Here is an 18,899-nt window from a genome sequence, read left to right as displayed (position 1 = left end):
ATATTATTAGCAATTCATTTGCTGTTTCATAAAGTATTGTTTATACCTTCGCATGGCTCTTTGAATATATCTAAATGCTAAAAGTTTCATAAAAGTTTGTTATATTCATCCTACCAATTTACCACATTTTTTGTTGTGATTTTTCAGTCAACGTAGATGGAACAGTTGGTGCTGTTGGCTTTGTTCCTCGATATGCAACTGCAGTCTATCCTGTTATTTTGATTAAAGTTGATGAAGAAACTGGAGAACCTATTAGAGATGCTAATGGTTTCTGCATTCGATGTAATCCTGGTACAGTGATACTGTTAAATAATCTTGTCTTGGAAATCCTGTACACCTAATCGTCTTGCTTACTGAAGTATGTAATATTTTCAGGGGAACCAGGATTGTGTATTGGGAAAATTGATCCCAAAAAAGCTGTAAGCAAATTTAATGGATATGCAGATAAAAAAGCTTCAGAGAAAAAGATACTGAGAAATGTGTTTTCTATGGGTGACCAGGCTTTCAATACAGGTAATTATCACTTTACTGTCATTTTTAAAAAGTAGTAGTAGTTTTGAGTGGAAATAAAGTCTTATAAGAACAATGACAGATAATATTTCTCCATTCAGACACAATAAAGTGAAACAAATTCATTCAGTCACTCATTCATTGTATTCTGTAGATTCCATCAAGAAAGAGAACCTTGAGGGTGCAGAACAAGTCAGGTTACACATTAAAAAGAGAAAAGCAAATTACAGAATCCTCTTGCCACTAATCTCAGTATCGTAGCATCATTTTTTATGTACTGGATGAGTGTAACCATGACAGTTTTGAATCATTTAGAGGGGATGACGAACAAGTTTTGGATGCTGTCAGTGCCTGAGAAATACCCAGAGCCAAATGTAATCACTCGCCCTCTTCCATAAGAACCCTAATGGCCTGTTAGTTCTGGGCATTCGCAGAGGGTTGTATTACTGGTGGTTGGAGCTCCAATATTATGGACCTAGTGGACCCCTCAGGGATATAGCTGCCAAGGAGGGGAAGGAATCTAGTGTGCATTGTGTGTGTATACCAGGAGGAGTCATTCCAGGTGTGGAAAGGTGCTTCCAGATGCCATGAAGAGCACAGGGTGCAGCCAGCTGCAGGTGGTAGCTCTTATTGATACTAACAATGCGTGTCACTTTGGATTGTAAGACATCTGCTCTGGTTTCAGACAGTTGTAAAGACTGCGAGTCTTGCTTGCAAGATGAAAGCAAGAAGCTTAGTTGTATTTACCTGTGCAAGCTTAGCTGTATTTACCTGTGCAAACATGCCCTTGGTACCTGTGTCTATGTCAGATCTAGCTAAAAAGTGATTGTCTAAAGTATGTTAGGCTATTTTAAATGATATGGTCCACACCAGATTTTCAGTCCAAATACTTGTTGCACTTTGTTGTTGAATAACCTATAGTTTATCGCTAGATCGAGTCTCATTGATTATAATTTATGCACAGTAAACAGCTGACCACACACTAAACTTAACTGGTGTCCTATAAAGAGACTGTTGAGTGCAGCAACTTAAACTAAGGAAACTCTAAAGTTTATGCAAGGCAAGGAAATCATTAACACATTCCCTAACTACGCTGTCTGTCCAAATACATAGTCATATCAGAATGAAAAAAAATGGAGTACACAGTAAATAGCATTTAGGAATAACACAGTCCAATGTTCGGTACTATTGTCATAGTTTTCAGAATGCATTATTGAAGTTTGATACAGTTCCTAAGATTAATCGCAAGCTCACATTCAATCACTGAGAAATGGTCACTGAATTATAGAAAGATCTCCTTATGCAAAATTTAGATGAAACTTTGCACATTGTATGAGTTGTAATTTGTGCTAATTCATCTGCAGTACATTTTTAGATACAGATATTGTTCATTTCATAACCTGCCACAGACTAACTAAAATGGCTTCCAGGTGCCTCTCTCTTATAAGACTACTTCCATCTGTTGTTGTTGCTGTCTTTTTACTAATTACAATTAAAGTTTTACGCTCCTGAGAAAATGAATAGTAAGGGAAGATTCTTCTAAATGTGGACTTTTAGGTAAAACAACAATTTCTATTAAATTCTGCTGTCGTATTTGCCAAAATAGGGTATTTTATGCTGATGTCCAAAATTAAATCAACAAGCAGAAACTTTGCAAGGTTACAGGTATTTTGCCACAAAACAGCATAAACAGGTGGCAATAAATTAGAAACAATGTAAAGAATACAGAACATAAACAATTGCAACATGCATAATGTAGACAATAAAGGTTCTTCATTTTTTCCAACTTAACGGATTTGCACACACATTTGCACTAGTCTTGGAGAGTGGTTGGTGGATTCTGACATGATGCAACCAGTCTCCCTAGTACATCTCAGACATACTCTGTGGGATTCAAATAGGGAGTCCAAGCAGACCATGCCATGTGTGCAGTATCTTCTGTTTCCTAGGAAACGTCAGCCAACTGTGGTTTAGGAGGTCAAGCATTATCATCTATCATTACAAAGTCAGGGTCAACAGCAACTCACAGCAACAGCTCATGATGTCTAAAGATCTCATTACGATACCTGACAGCAGTTAAACCTGGCTGATTCACCCGTAAAATTTCCTGAAGAGCTCTGTGAGTGGTCAACACAGTCCTTGCCCACACCATTAGAGGTCCTTCTCAATATCGGTCTCTTTCCACAATGTTTGGGTCCCTGTTCCACATTCCCTCCAGATGTGAATCCATCAAGAAATGCTCTCCAGACCAAATCGTGGCTCACCTGTGAAAAACATATTGGCCCCCTGTTTGACCATCCAGGTGGCATGTTGACGACTCCACTCTAAACGTTCCCTTCTGTGAAGACGCATCGTAGGTACACATACAGCAGTAAAGGCCACCCTGCTGAAGCCTTTTGCACATGGTTTGCCTTGATGTAACACATCCAGTGGATGCTGCAAGGTCGTGCAGTACTAAGGCGGTACCGTTGTGCCCCTAGAGCCAAATAACAGTTCTCTCTTTTGATGTCACACGTGGTCGGCCCTACCCGAGTCTTCAGGCTACAGTTTAAGTTTCTATAAACTGTCGTCGCATTTGAGAAATAACAGAATGATTCACATTAAGCCATCAGGCTAAGTCAGTTTGTAAATGTTCTGCTTCCATTCTTCCTATGGTCCAGCACGGCAGAGTCTGGTAGGCATATTCTCTGTGCCATACTGCAATGTCTGTTACTCTGTATACAATGCTTCTGGATGTGGGGCTACCCGACAAACACTATTCCATTTGATAGGTGCCCTGACATCCTCTCTGGCGTAGTTTTTCGTTGACCAGAATGCCGTCTTCCGTGCAGAACACAATCGTATGGACATCTGTTGACAGTTTATTTGATTATATCATAAATTAGGCACAGGAGAGTGAAACTGCTGTTTGTTGTTTTAATTTTGGATACAAGTGTATTTCAGTATCAATGTTTTGACTATAAATGCTAATTACTCTGAAACTAAATGAAAGCAAAACCTGCTAACATATTTTGAGCATTAGCTATAATTATTTAGCTATAATTATTTTTCCATGTTTTTCCTCTACTCTACCCAGAAGTTAGTAACTGGATATAAGTATACGACTGAACAATGATAATGAAGTTTTGTATTACAGGTGTCTTGCAATTGGCACAGTTTTAGGTAAATTAATTACACCAATGGCTTCTAATTAACTAAATGAATTGTACTGGATAATAAAGTCAAGTTGGCTAACCCTGAGTTCTCATTCAAGATTTCTAGTACGGTACACTTTGTCGTATAAATGATAATCTCGAAGATATTTGCAGAAAAATTAAATAAAAATTTTGGTGGGAAGAAAACATAACAGGGGAAAAGAACACAACTGCTTCATTACAAGTAGAGATCACCATTTCTAGCATCATTGATAGAACTAACTGTGATCCTCTGGTACAGAGCCAAGTGGAGGGTCTGAATCAGATGCTAAGGTGGTTTTGCAACCATTTAGATTGCAGATGCCTTGACTTGTGCCATTTTATGAGTTATGACTACAAAGTAAGTTCTGTTTGGTTATATAAAACAAACGTGTGCAGAAAAAATATATATATTTATTCTACAAAAATCTACACCTGTTAAAACTACTTTTCTGCAAAGCTTCCAAAATTTTGTAGGCACTTGTCACAGTGTGGCACAAGTTTTTTTATGCCTTCTTCATAGAAGGTTGCCACCTGTGTATTCAACCATGTGGTAACATGTTCTTTCAGCTTGTCATCCTCATTGAAGTGTTGTCCACCAAGGACAGATTTTAGGTGTAAGAAGAGATGAAAGTTGCTAGGAGCAAGGTCCGGGCTGTATGGGGGATAATCAAATGCATCCCAGTGAAATTCCCATAAGTGTCATTTGGTCACATTCTCCTTGTGTGGAAAAAAACAACACCTTTTGACAGTAATCCTCGGCGCTTGTTCTGTATTTTGTGGCGGGATTTCTTAATGGTCTCGCAGTAACCATGTGCATTGATTGTTTGGCCTCATGGTAAGATATCAATCAGCAAATGCCTTTTCTGTCCCAAAAAATGGTGCACATGACTTTTCGAGGTGTCAAGATTTGCTCAGGCTTAACCTTCATTGGGGATGAAGTGTGGCTCCATTCCATTGATTGGCGTTTTGTTTCAGGGGTGTTGTGCAATACCCAAGTTTCATCCCCCATGACTATCCGAGAAAGAAAACCATCACCTTCTTCATTGGAGTGTGTCAAAAATTGAAGTGCAGTGCCCATCTGTTGTTTTTGTGTTGTTCAGTAAGAATTTTGGGGACCCAACATGAGAAAACTTTTTGAAATTTCATTTTTTCAGTAACAATTTCACGAATTAGCGATCTTGAGATTGGCGGAACTTCCATAGCAAGGGTACTAAGTGTAAACTTATGGCTGTGCTTAATCTTCTCTTCAGTTGTGTGAACCAGTTCATCAGTAACCACAGATGGGCATCCACTTCGTTCTTCATCGTGCACTTGATCACGTCCTTCATTGAACAGTCTGACCCATGTTCTAACCGTTGAATCACTCATAGCATTTTGTCCGTAAACCTTGCAGATTTGTCAATGAATTTCATTTGATTTAACTTTCCTTGCATTTAGAAAACAAATCACGGATCTGATTTCACACACGGCATTTTCAATTACAGCTGAAATTATAAAGAAAGTACTACATTATAAAGAAGTACTACAAAGCACACGTGGGCAGCAGAAATCTGAAAATGACATACATGTCTTCTCCTTGAGTCAGAGTAACTGCCGCGCATGCCCAGAACTGCGATCGTAGTGCTGCCACAGATAGAAATAGAAATGGAACTTACTTTGTAGACGACCCACGAATGTTGAGTTTCCGGGTCAGGGGTCCATACACACAGAAATGGCTACACATGTAACGGGCTCTATGTTGATGGGACTGGGCAATTTTTAGGTTAGAGAATCTCAGGAAACTACAGAAAGGGTGTCAGTCTGAAAGGGTGCAGGGCCAACAGAGGATGACGGTAGATCTAGCAACAATTGATACTGTATTTGTAAATTGTCATCTCTGCGTTTAGAAAGAACCAGAGCTCCAAGCGCTAATAGAAAGCACTGAAGCTCAAATGGTTATAGTTGTGGAAAGCTTGCTGAAGCTGGAAAGAAGTTCAACCAAAAATTTTACAAAGGCCCTCACCATGTTCAGAAAGGATAGATTAAATACAGTTGGCAGTGGAATTTTTATTGCTTTCAGAAGTAGTTTACCCTGTAGTGAATTTGAAGTAGACAGTTCATGTGGGCTAATATGGGTAGAGGTTACGGTTAACAACTGAAATAAATTAATAATTGGTTCCTTTTACCAATCCCTGCAACTCAGATGATACAGTTCCTGAACAGTTCAAACAAAACTTGAGTCACATTTCAAATAGGTATCCCAACCATACAATTATAGTTGGTGGTGACTCCAGTCTACCCTTGATATGTTGGTGAAAGTACATGTTTAAAGTTAGTGGTAGCATAAAATGTCATCCGAGATCATACTGACTGCTTTCTCAGAAAATTATTTTGAACAATTAGTTCAGCAGCCCACTCGATGTGTGAATTGTTGTGAAAGCATACTTGACCTTTTAGTAACAAATGATACTAAGCAAATAGGAAGTATCATGATGGAGGCAGGGATTAGTCATCACAAAGTTGTTGTAGTGAGACAATAAATAAATGCAAACTACATCAATTTAAAAAAGTAGATAGAAATTAGCTTGGTGCCTTCCTAAGAGACAGTCTGTCCAGTCTGTCCATGTAAGCTGAGGACAGATGTGGTTTGGATTCAAAAAAATAGTATCTATGACATTTGAAAAATAAATATACCAAATAACTTAATAGGAGGTGGTACTGATCCCACATGATACACAAAAAACATCAGAACACTGTTGCAGAAGCGATAAAAAAAGCATGCCAAATTTAAAAGAATGTAAAATCCCCATGATTGGTGAAGTTTTACAGAAGCTCAAAATGTAGCGCAAACTTCAATGTAAGATGTTTGAATAGTTTCTTCAATGCAACTCTGTCTCAAAATCTGGCAGAAAACCCAAAGAGATTCTGACCTTACGTAAAGTACGCCAATGGCAAGATGCAGCAAATACCTCCACTGCACAATAACAATGGTGATGTTACTGATGGCAGTACAACTAAAGCAGAGTTACTAAACACAGTTTTCTGAAATTACTTCACCAAAGAAGATGAAGTATGAGGTCTGTTCAAAAAAACCCAAAACATTTGTAGTTTCGCACCGCTGGTGTGTTGGAGCAAAATGTGGTTGGCATCCCTGCACATGCCTGTGTTTAATGTTTAACTGCCAAAAGTTTCATTATTGTATGTCTGTTAGTTATTGTTCAGTGCCGTATTGAGTAGGACATTGTATTGCACAGTTTGCGAATTTTGAGATGGCACGAGTTAGAGGAGCAACGCATCTGCATTAAATTTTGCATTAAACCTTCACAAAGACACAACAAATGATGTAGAGAACCTATGGTAATGAGTGCTTAAGCCATACTTGGTGTTATGAATGGTTCATGGAGTTTCAAAATGGCCAGATGGAAGTTGAATATGAACCTTGTTCAGGATGCCCTTTGATATCTGCTGATGACACTCAAGTCAGGAACATCAACGAAATTGCATGTGCTAATCTAAGACTGACTGCCCAAGAAATTCCAGAAGAATTTATTATTACAATTTGATCATGTCATGAAATCCTGACACGACATTTTGCAACGCATCATGTTACCACTAGTTCGTCCCATGGCTCATGAGTCAGGACAAGAAAGACTTCACCTTGCAATGTGTTAAGAGCTTTTGGGTTGCACAATTGAGGAAGAGGTGTTCCTTAAGAGAATCATAACTGGTGATGAGATGTGGGTCTGTGGTAAGGATGTTGAGACCAAGGTCAAATCTTCACAACAGGTTGGGAAAGGTTCTCAAAGACCAAAAAAGCTTGTCAGGTCACATAAAATGGCAAAGCCATGCTGATAATTTTCTTTTACTTTGAAGGATTGGTGCATCATGAATTCATGCCACACGGGCAAACTGCTGATCGATGGTACTAGAGGGACGTGTTGTGATGCCTGCGAGAAAGTGTGAGAAGGAAACAGCCTGAAATGTGGCGAGACAATTCATGGCTCTTGCATCATGATAACAAACCTGCACATTCATCCCTGTTGGTGCGTGGCTATTGCACAAAAACGAAATCACTGTACTGCCTTATCCTCCATACTCTCCAGACCTGGCCCCTGAGGACTTTTTTTTATTTCCAAAGTTGAAAACCCCATTGAAAGGATAAAGATTTGCAACATAGAAGAGATGAAAGAAAATTCACAGTTGGTGCTTAGTGCGATCTAGCAAGAGGTGTGCCAAGACTATTTCTGGAAGTGTAAATGGTGTTGGGAGCAGTATATCAATTGAGGAGGAGGATATTTCAAAGGAGACAATGTACAATAAGTAAAAGGTACAGCACAGAAATATTTTGTGGACAAAGTTCCAGAATTTTTTGAGCAGGCCTCGTAAATATTCCAGAATTCAAACCAAGAACAATTACCAAACTGAGTGACTTAGTAGTACAAGAGTTCACTGAAAAGTAATGCCTCCACCTTCATAACTCTTCAACAGTTGGCAGCATTGGTATGCAGCAGGTACTAGCTTCTTCCATAGCCTCTTCTCTACAGCTAGAGTTGGCGGGAAGCCTTAGCATTGAATGGTTGTGTTTTTACCGTGTAAAGCAGTGTAAAGTATGGAACCCTGCACAGACGGTCGGTCAATGCAATTTAAGCAACGTGCAGTCATTGAATTCTTGACGGCAGAAGGTGTCACCCTATAGGAGATTCATCAGAGAATGAAAGCAGTTTATGGTGATTGTGTTGAAGTGAGTACTGTGTGTCATTGGGTTAGTAAGTTTAAAGATGTTGAGATGGCAGCATCTGACCTGTGTGACAAACAAAGAGTTGGACATCCTGTGAGAGCAACCACCGAGTTCCACAAGCAAAATGTTTCCTTGATCATGGAACAACAATAAATTCAGAGTGTTGTTACATTACAACGGTGCGATCTCTGACACAACGGCTAACAAGGGTCTGAAAGGAAAAGGGAAATGTTTTACTGCTGCATGACAATGCCAAACCACACGCTCCATATGCCACCACAGCAGAATTTCAGAGACTGAATCTCACCACCATACAGCATCCTCCATACAGTCCAGATTTAGCACTGTCTGACTTCCATTTGTTCACGATAATGAAAGATGATCTGCAAGGACATCATTATGCTTCTGATGAAGATGTTGAGAGAACTGTGAGACTGTGGTTGCGGAAACAGAGTGTCAACTTCTTCCGTAACGGCTTCAGAAAACTTGTTCATCATTGGCAGAAATGTATCCAAGTGGCTGGTGATTGTGCTGAAAAGTGGATATTGGTAATTAAAGATCACATTCTATTTCTGCGTTTGATTCATTAAAATATTCCCATCCAAACACAATTAACGAAGGTGGAGGCTTTACTTTTCATTCAACCCTTGTAGTGACACAGCTTAAATCACCTAATAAAGGCAAGTCCTCCAGTCCAAGTTTATACCAGTCAGGTTCCTTTCAAAATATGCAGATACAATAGCTCCATAATTAGCAATCATATACAAATGCTCCCTCATCAAAAGATCCATACCTAAAGACTGGAAAGTAGCACAAATCACACCAGTAACCAAGAAAGGAAACATAAATGATCTGCTGAATCACAGACCCATGTCACTAACGATGATCTTCAGTAGGATTTTTTAACATGTACTGTATTTAAACATTATGAATTACCTCAAAGAAAACGATTTGTTGACAAATAGCCAACATGGATTCAAAAAATACCATTCTTGTGAAAACAACTAGCTCTTTATTTGCACAAAGTAATGAGTGCTATCAACAGGGGATATCAAATTGATCCCATTTTTTTAGATTTTCAAAAGGCTTTTGAGACTGGTCCTCACAAGCAATTTCTAATTAAATTGTGTGCTAAAGACTAGTATCTAAGTTGTGTGACTGGATTTGTGATTTCCTGTCAGAAAGGTCACAGTTCATAGTAATTGATGGAAAGTCACCAAGTAAAGCAGAAGTGATATCTGGTGTTCCCCAAGGCAGTGTTATAGATTCTCTGCTGTTCCAGATCTACGTAAATGATTTAGGAGGCAACATGAGCTGCCCTCTTAGATTATTTGCACATGGTGCTGTCATTTACCATCTTGCAAAGATGATCAAAACCATTTGCAAAATCATTTAAACGAGATATCTGTGTGGTGCGAAAGTGGCAATTGACTCTAAATAATGAAAAATTTGAAGTCATCCACATGAGTACTAAAAGGAATCCATTAAATTCCTGTAACATAATAAATCACATAAATCTAAAGGCTGTAAATTCAACTAAATACTTGGGGATTAAAATTACGAATAACTTGATTTGGAACAATCATGTGTATAATGTTATGGGGAAAACAAACCAAAGACTGATTTATTGGCATAACACTTAGAAAACGCAATAGGTCTACTAAAGAGACTGTCTATCTATGCTAGTTCATCCTCTGCCAGGGTATTGCTGTGTGATGTGGGATCTGCATCAGATGGGATTGATGGAGGACATCAATAAAGTTCAAAGAAGGGCAGCTTGTTTTGTATTATTGCAACATAGAGGGGAGAGTGCCATGGATATGATATGCAAATTGGGGTGGCCATTATTACAGAGAAGAGTTTTTTTGCTGTGGCAGGATCTCCTCTTGAAAGTTCATTATTTTGCTCATAACATGAAAATATGTTTTGGTGCCCACCTACATAGGGATAAATGATAATTATCTACATCTAGATCTACATCCACGTGGTTACTCTGCAATTCACACTTAAGCGTCTGGCAGATGGTTCATCGAACCATTTTTGTACTACTACTGTACCATTCCACTCTCGAATGGCGCTTGGGAAAAAGGAACACCCAAATCTTTCCGTTCGAGCTCTTATTTCTCTTATTTTATTATGATGATCATTTCTCCCTACATAGATGTGTGTCAACAAAATATTTACGCATTCAGGGAGAAAGTTGGTGATCGAAATTTCGTAAATAGATCTCACCGCAAAGAAAACCATCTTATGTTTCAGTGACTGCCACCCCAACTCGCATATCATATCAGTGACATGCTCACCCCTGTTGTGTGATAACACGAAACAATCTGCCCTTCTTAGCACTTTTTCGATGTCCTCCATCAATCCTACCTGGTAAGAGAAATCACAGCTTACATGGAAAGATTTAAGTGTTCATTTTTCCTGTGTGGTTTTAGAGAGTTGAATGGTAAAGAAATAGCTTGAAGATGGTTCGATGAACCCTTTACCAGGCACTTAATTGTGAATTGCAGAGTAATCATATAGATGTAGAAGTAAATTATGTGTTAAGCAGTGTCTGGTGAGAACAGTTCTTTCATTCTTCTAAAGACAATGATCCCAAATTGCCCCCTATCTGATGATGTGTGGTGACTTGATATCAGATAGGCCAGAGCAGAATGCTGTGCATCACAGATCTATTATTTTGTAATTGTAAGAGAGATTATGGTTTTGAATTTGATTGTAGAAACATTACAGCAATTAGAAATTATAGTCCTGTTGATGGGAATGGTTTCGTTACTTTTATATAAACCAATAATATTTTATTCAGGAGCAGCCTCATGAAAAGAATAATAATTATGTTTTATTTATTTCTGGTTTTATAACCCAAGATTATACATCAAATATAATTTTCATTTTCCATTCATACCTCTCTCTCCATTATGATCACATCATAATAATTCTGACTGATCATTAACAACACAAAGTTTAACACATACATAAATATGTTCACATATGTGGGCTAGTGCTTGTACTGTGTATTCTTTCTACAAATATCTTATTACAGTTTGACACCCAGTCCTGGGATTTCAGTATTTTGAGTCCAGAAACTCTGCAGATTGTTAAAATTTAACACTGAGCAAAATATGTGTATACATTGGTAGCCAATTGAAGAACTTACAAACAACTCATATTACACAAAAAAATATGCAAGTATTGATGATAAATTTTCATTAGGTATTGTCTTATGTTCAGAAAATATTTGAAGTGTAATATTTGAAACATAGCTGCATAACAGCAATGGTTCCATATAATTAGATTAAAAACAGCCGACCCATTGCAAAGGATAAAGTAGTCTTTACCTAGGTTTCGATAAGTTTAAACCTATCTTCTTCAGAAGTCGGCCTGAGGAAAATGAACATCGTGATTTATATGAAAGGTATACACATAAGTCAAGATTAGAGTTTAACATATATTAAGAGAATCTTGTGTTACAGAATATGAGAAGGATATCTTGTACTTACAGTATTATATTAACATGGAGTGATACGTCATTGCCATTTTTACAAACATCTCCATAGCTCCATTAGTCAAAATCAAATATAGCCCTAAGAGTAGGGTTTGTCAGATAAATAAAATTAAGTACATGGAAGTTGGAGAGCGCATAAGCAACTGAGTAAAATCGGCCTGCGTGGTAGCACTGCGACCAGGGCAGGTGGCGCTCAGGTCGCGTACTATGTGCCGATTGGACACATTATCCCTGATTACGTGAAGGCGTACGTAAACTTTCAACAGTGTAACAGAGTGCCTTCTATTAAAAAGAAGTTAGTGCATTTAGTCATTTCGGATAGCATAGTGAATTTGTACAAGAAAAAAGATGTTCTTAATACTGAAGCCTACTGTATACACCTATTTTTAACTAAAGCTTTTAAAGATCTTTGTAATTTTCAAATTGACCACCTGTTAAATAATATTAATGAATGGCTCTTTAATCGTAAAGAAGAAATCAAGGCTAGACATGAAAGAAAGCTTTTGAAGTTTAGTAATAGGACCACGAGAAAAAGTGTTAATACAGCAGACAATAGTGGCAAGCACCTATTTTACGAAAGAGTACTAAATAAAACTAATATCACTTTTACGCAGGCTGAGAATGACTTATTGTGTAAAGGCCTTAAATATAACTTGCCTTCTAAACTCGATAAATATCCAGTTATTTGTAATCTCATTGTAGATCTGAAAACCGGTTTAGAATCTCTGAAATTAGAGAAAACGGAGCAAGTTAAATGTGCCTACGAATGTAATAACATAACAGAAAAAGAAATTAAATTATCTCCTAATAGTCAGTCGGGCGAATATAGTATAGTAAAAAGCATTAATCATAAACTTAGAGAACACGACGCCTTAGTCACTAAGAGTGACAAAGGTAACACCGTTGTCGTGGCTTATAAAAATGAATATATAGAGAAAACTGTAAAGTTTTTTGAGGAAAACGACATCACTGAGGTTACCGTAGATCCTACTGCTGAACTGCAAAATGAAATCCGGCGTACTCTAACTAATTCCGTCAGCCTGTTTAATAAGTTTCAAAAGAAAGGGCTTATAAATATGAACCCGAAACCACCCGTGCTCAGAAGCCAGTTTAAACTGCACAAACAGAATCATCCGATCCGCCCTGTAGTGAATGGTATAGGCAGTCCACATCACACTCTTGCTAGGCGCCTCCATTTTAAAATTAAAGATGCTTTCACATTTGAAAATAACTTTTCTATAAAAAATAGTAAGGAATTAATTAACAATATTCAATCTGTAAAATGTACACCTGACACTAGACTGGTGTCCTTCGACATCGTCAGCCTCTATACAAATGTCCCGGTTGATGAAACCATAGACCTTGTAAAAGAAAATCTTTTTAAGCGTAAAAAACTAAGTGAAACTCAGATTGCTGAACTTATTGGTTTGCTTAAGGTCATATTAAAATACAATTATTTCACATTTAATGGGAAAATGTATATACAGCCAGATGGTCTAGCAATGGGCAGCCCCCTCGCCGGTATTCTATCAGAGGTTTTCATTAACGCCCTGGAAACAGCATTTTTCAATTCTAGTTCAGAATTACACCAAAAAATCCGCTATTATGCATGTTCTGTGGACGACATTTTCATTGCTTTTGATGGCACTGACCATGAGTTAGAGCAGCTCTTCAACACTTTCAATGGTTTACATCAAAAAATTTCCTTCACAAAAGAACTTCAAAATGATAAACGAGAGCTTAATTTTCTAGATTTAACAATTTCTATACAAGATAATACCTTTCATTTCAATATCTTCCGCAAGGAAACATATTCAGATAATGTCATTCCTGCTGACTCAACTCATCCTAAAGCGCACAAACTGGCGTTTTTTCATTCCGCCATTCACCGAATGGTAACTACGCCTTTATCATCTGCGGATCAACAAAAGGAATTGAATGTCATCAAAACGATTGCTGTTAATAATGGATACAACCAGAATATGATCGATCAATTGCTTAATAAGAAAATTTCCCAAAATTGTTCGACTTTGAGTAATAACCTCCCCACAGATACCACAGAAACCAAAAAATTTATTTCCATCCCTTTCTTGGGTAACATTTCGTACAGGATTAAACGTCTTCTAAATAAAAAATATAACTGTAACGTCTCCTTTTCTACAGACAACAGTTTAAAAAGAAATCTATACATTCAGTAGAAATTGCTAACGATTGGTTTTCTAATTCAGGTGTATACAAACTAACCTGTAATAACTGCCCCTCATATTATATTGGTCAAACAGGCAGAGCTGTTAAAACACGATATAAAGAACATCTATTAGGTAAAAAAGGAGCTAATGTTCACAACTCTACTTTTGCTGAACACCTCTTGATAGCCGGCCATACGCCTAAACAGTTAGAAGACAGGGTTATCCTACACAGACAAGTTAAAGGACGGAGACTATATCTGTGGGAAGAGTTATTTATTTTTAAACATCTAGAGCTCAAAGACGGTAATATACTCAACGATCAGTTGAACCTTGCCTGTAGACAATTTTTTGAAGGCTTTAAACCCATACTATTTAATTCATAACATTAATGTTGATAACCTCAGTTGTCTATTTCCTCAGGAAGCTATAATGCATTTTTATATCTCTAAGCTCACTACCTTTTGTGCAATGTGATTTACTCATGATGTATGGCTGCCACTACACTGGCCCTCATGTAATTCTCGCTTATCCTAAAACCTCGGATCCCAGTGAATATATATTAACTAGATTGTGGACCAGCTTTCATAATTTACGTCTTAAGATGCCATTACTGTTTATTCTTAAAGTTTTGACTTATATACGTTCTATGTGCTTCACTAATATGGTAATATAATTTTATTTTGGCTGTATATGCCACTGTATGTAACTCATGGCGTATGCGCCACCTACCTTTTTGAAATACGTTTCTACGTTATTGTTTCTAAGGCTCCCACATTGTCATAATGGGAATGTTAAATTGCTTTCCTTTTATTTACTGTCACTCTATCTAAGGACGCAATTAATATTTATATTTTACATGTTGCTTCAGTACTCCAATCGGCACATAGTACGCGACCTGAGCGCCACCTGCCCTGGTCGCAGTGCTACCACACAGGCCGATTTTACTCAGTTGCTTATGCGCTCTCCAACTTCCATGTACTTAATTTTATTTATCTGACAAACCCTACTCTTAGGGCTATATTTGATTTTGACTAATGGAGCTATGGAGATGTTTGTAAAAATGGCAATGACGTATCACTCCATGTTAATATAATACTGTAAGTACAAGATATCCTTCTCATATTCTGTAACACAAGATTCTCTTAATATATGTTAAACTCTAATCTTGACTTATGTGTATACCTTTCATATAAATCACGATGTTCATTTTCCTCAGGCCGACTTCTGAAGAAGATAGGTTTAAACTTATCGAAACCTAGGTAAAAACTACTTTATCCTTTGCAACGGGTCGGCTGTTTTTAATCTAATGAAGTGTAATACTGTATTAGATGTCTCCACCTGCAGTACTAATGGTGGGATTGAAAGACTCAGATGTGCTGCTGTCGGTACCAAATCCGGATAAAGAAAGAGGGTTGGTGCATAATGAAATTGTAAAAGGAAGCCTGGTCACATTTCAAGGCACCTCAGTGGCTAACTGCCTTAGTTGTAACTCAGTTGATGCCTATGCACTGACTCCCAACATAATCATTTGATTCAGTATGATCGCAAGCTCGCTTGTAAAAAGCACTGCCCCCCAGGTGGTAACCAATCCACCGTTGTCAAAGACAACTCCAGTGAACCAACAGATTATGGGGAGCTTGCATCAACATGCAAGAGATTGAGAAGTAAGAAAGCGTCTTACTTTGTTACCTTCAACATTAACGCTCTCCTTAAAACCAGAAAACTGAAATATCTGACAGATACTCTGGCCAAACAGAAAATCATTATAACATTGTTACAAGAAATGAGATACACAGAGGAAGCAGCATTTGAATCAGAAGGAGTTTGGATTCTGAATGGAAAGCCTGTCCAGAGAGTACTATAGAGCGCCCCTCAACTTGGTACAGGCATTATAAAAAGTAAACAAATCTTAGCACCCATCACTTGACTTCAGCTCCAGAAACAGTAGGCACTTCACTCTTATCTTTAGTGGAGCAAATAAGGTATACATTTTGGTCAATGTATTGTTGTTGTTGTGGTCTTCAGTCCTGAGACTGGTTTATGCAGCTCTCCATGCTACTCTATCCTGTGCAAGCTTTTTCATCTCCCAGTACCTACTGCAACCTACATCCTTCTGAATCTGCTTAGTGTATTCATCTCTTGGTCTCTCTCTACGATTTTTACCCTCCACGCTGCCCTCCAATACTAAATTGGTGATCCCTTGATGCCTCAGAACATGTCCTACCAACCGATCCCTTCTTCTGGTCAAGTTATGCCACAAACTTCTCTTCTCCCCAATCCTATTCAATACTTCCTCATTAGTTATGTGATCTACCCATCTAATCTTCAGCATTCTTCTGTAGCACCACATTTCGAAAGCTTCTATTCTCTTCTTGTCCAAACTAGTTATCGTCCATGTTTCACTTCCATACATGGCTACACTCCATACAAATGCTTTCAGAAATGACTTCCTAACACTTAAATCTATACTCGATGTTAACAAATTTCTCTTCTTCAGAAACGCTTTCCTTGCCATTGCCAGTCTACATTTTATATCCTCTCTACTTCGACCATCATCAGTTATTTTGCTTCCCAAATAGCAAAACTCCTTTACTACTTTAAGTGCCTCATTTCCTAATCTAATTCCCTCAGCATCACCCGACTTAATTAGACTACATTCCATTATCCTTGTTTTGCTGTTGTTGATGTTCATCTTATATCCTCCTTTCAAGACACTGTCCATTCCATTCAACTGCTCTTCCAAGTCCTTTGCTGTCTCTGACAGAATTACAATGTCATCGGCGAACCTCAGAGTTTTTATTTCTTCTCCATGAATTTTAATACCTACTCCGAATTTTTCTTTTGTTTCCTTTACCGCTTGCTCAATATACAGATTGAACAACATCGGGGAGAGGCTACAACCGTGTCTTACTCCCTTCCCAACCACTGCTTCCCTTTCATGTCCCTCGACTCTTATAACTGCCATCTGGTTTCTGTACAAATAGTAAATAGCCTTTCGCTCCCTGTATTTTACCCCTGCCACCTTTAGAATTTGAAAGAGAGTATTCCAGTCAACATTGTCAAAAGCTTTCTCTAAGTCTACAAATGCTAGAAACGTAGGTTTGCCTTTCCTTAATCTTTCTTCTAAGATAAGTCGTAAGGTCAGTATTGCCTCACGTGTTCCAGTGTTTCTACGGAATCCAAACTGATCTTCCCCGAGGTTGGCTTCTACTAGTTTTTCCATTCGTCTGTAAAGAATTCGTGTTAGTATTTTGCAGCTGTGACTAATTAAACTGATAGTTCGGTAATTTTCACATCTGTCAACACCTGCTTTCTTTGGGATTGGAATTATTATATTCTTCTTGAAGTCTGAGGGTATTTCGCCTGTTTCATACATCTTGCTCACCAGATGGTAGAGTTTTGTCTGGACTGGCTCTCCCAAGGCCGTCAGTAGTTCCAATGGAATGTTGTCTACACCGGGGGCCTTGTTTCCACTCAGGTCTTTCAGTGCTCTGTCAAACTCTTCATGCAGTAACATATCTTCCATTTCATCTTCATCTACATCCTCTTCCATTTCCATAATATTGTCCTCAAGTACATCGCCCATGTGTAGACCCTCTATATACTCCTTCCACCTTTCTGCTTTCCCTTCTTTGCTTAGAACTGGGTTTCCATCTGAGCTCTTGATATTCATACAAGTCATTCTCTTATCTCCAAAGGTCTCTTTAATTTTCCTGTAGGCAGTATCTATCTTACCCCTAGTGAGATAGGCCTCTACATCCTTACATTTGTCCTCTAGCCATCCCTGCTTAGCCATTTTGCACTTCCTGTCGATCTCATTTTTGAGACATTTGTATTCCTTTTTGCCTGCTTCATTTACTGCATTTTTATATTTTCTCCTTTCATCAATTAAATTCAATATTTCTTCTGTTACCCAAGGATTTCTACTAGCCCTCGTCTTTTTACCTACTTGATCCTCTGCTGCCTTCGCTACTTCATCCCTCAAAGCTACCCATTCTTCTTCTACTGTATTTCTTTCCCCCATTCCTGTCAATTGTTCCCTTATGCTCTCCCTGAAACTCTGTACAACCTCTGGTTCTTTCAGTTTATCCAGGTCCCATCTCCTTAAAATCCCACCTTTTTGCAGTTTCTTCAGTTTTAATCTACAGGTCATAACCAGTAGATTGTGGTCAGAGTCCACATCTGCCCCTGGAAATGTCTTACAATTTAAAACCTGGTTCCTAAATCTCTGTCTTACCATTATATAATCTATCTGATATCTTTTAGTATCTCCAGGGTTCTTCCATGTATACAACCTTCTTTCATGATTTTTAAACCAAGTGTTAGCTATGATTATGTTGTGCTCTGTGCAAAATTCTACCAGGCGGCTTCCTCTTTCATTTCTTAGCCCCAATCCATATTCACCTACTATGTTTCCTTCTCTCCCTTTTCCTACACTCGAATTCCAGTCACCCATGACTATTAAATTTTTGTCTCCCTTCACAATCTGAATAATTTCTTTTATTTCATCATACATTTCTTCAATTTCTTCGTCATCTGCAGAGCTAGTTGGCATAAAACTTGTACTACTGTAGTAGGTGTGGGCTTCGTATCTATCTTGGCCACAATAATGCGTTCACTATGCTGTTTGTAGTAGCTTACCCGCATTCCTATTTTCCTATTCATTATTAAACCTACTCCTGCATAACCCCTATTTGATTTTGTGTTTATAACCCTGTAGTCACCTGACCAGAAGTCTTATTCCTCCTGCCACCGAACTTTACTAATTCCCACTATATCTAACTTCAACCTATCCATTT

At 38.1% G+C, this 18,899-nt stretch overlaps 1 protein-coding gene across 1 annotated transcript in view; it reads left to right on the top strand.

Moving 5' to 3' along the window:
• The window catches only part of LOC126416577 (long-chain fatty acid transport protein 1-like), a 322,517-nt gene that overhangs the window by 276,940 nt on the left and 26,678 nt on the right, over window positions 1-18,899 (top strand). Inside the window, exons 7-8 of the mRNA XM_050084327.1 lie at window positions 148-291; window positions 376-513. Coding sequence (XP_049940284.1) covers window positions 148-291; window positions 376-513 — 282 coding nt within the window. The remainder of the gene's footprint in view (window positions 1-147; window positions 292-375; window positions 514-18,899) is intronic.

The sequence above is a fragment of the Schistocerca serialis genome, chromosome 8 (genome assembly GCF_023864345.2).
Source record: "Schistocerca serialis cubense isolate TAMUIC-IGC-003099 chromosome 8, iqSchSeri2.2, whole genome shotgun sequence".
Classification (NCBI taxonomy): domain Eukaryota; kingdom Metazoa; phylum Arthropoda; class Insecta; order Orthoptera; family Acrididae; genus Schistocerca; species Schistocerca serialis.
This window is presented reverse-complemented; position numbering and strand designations above follow the sequence as displayed.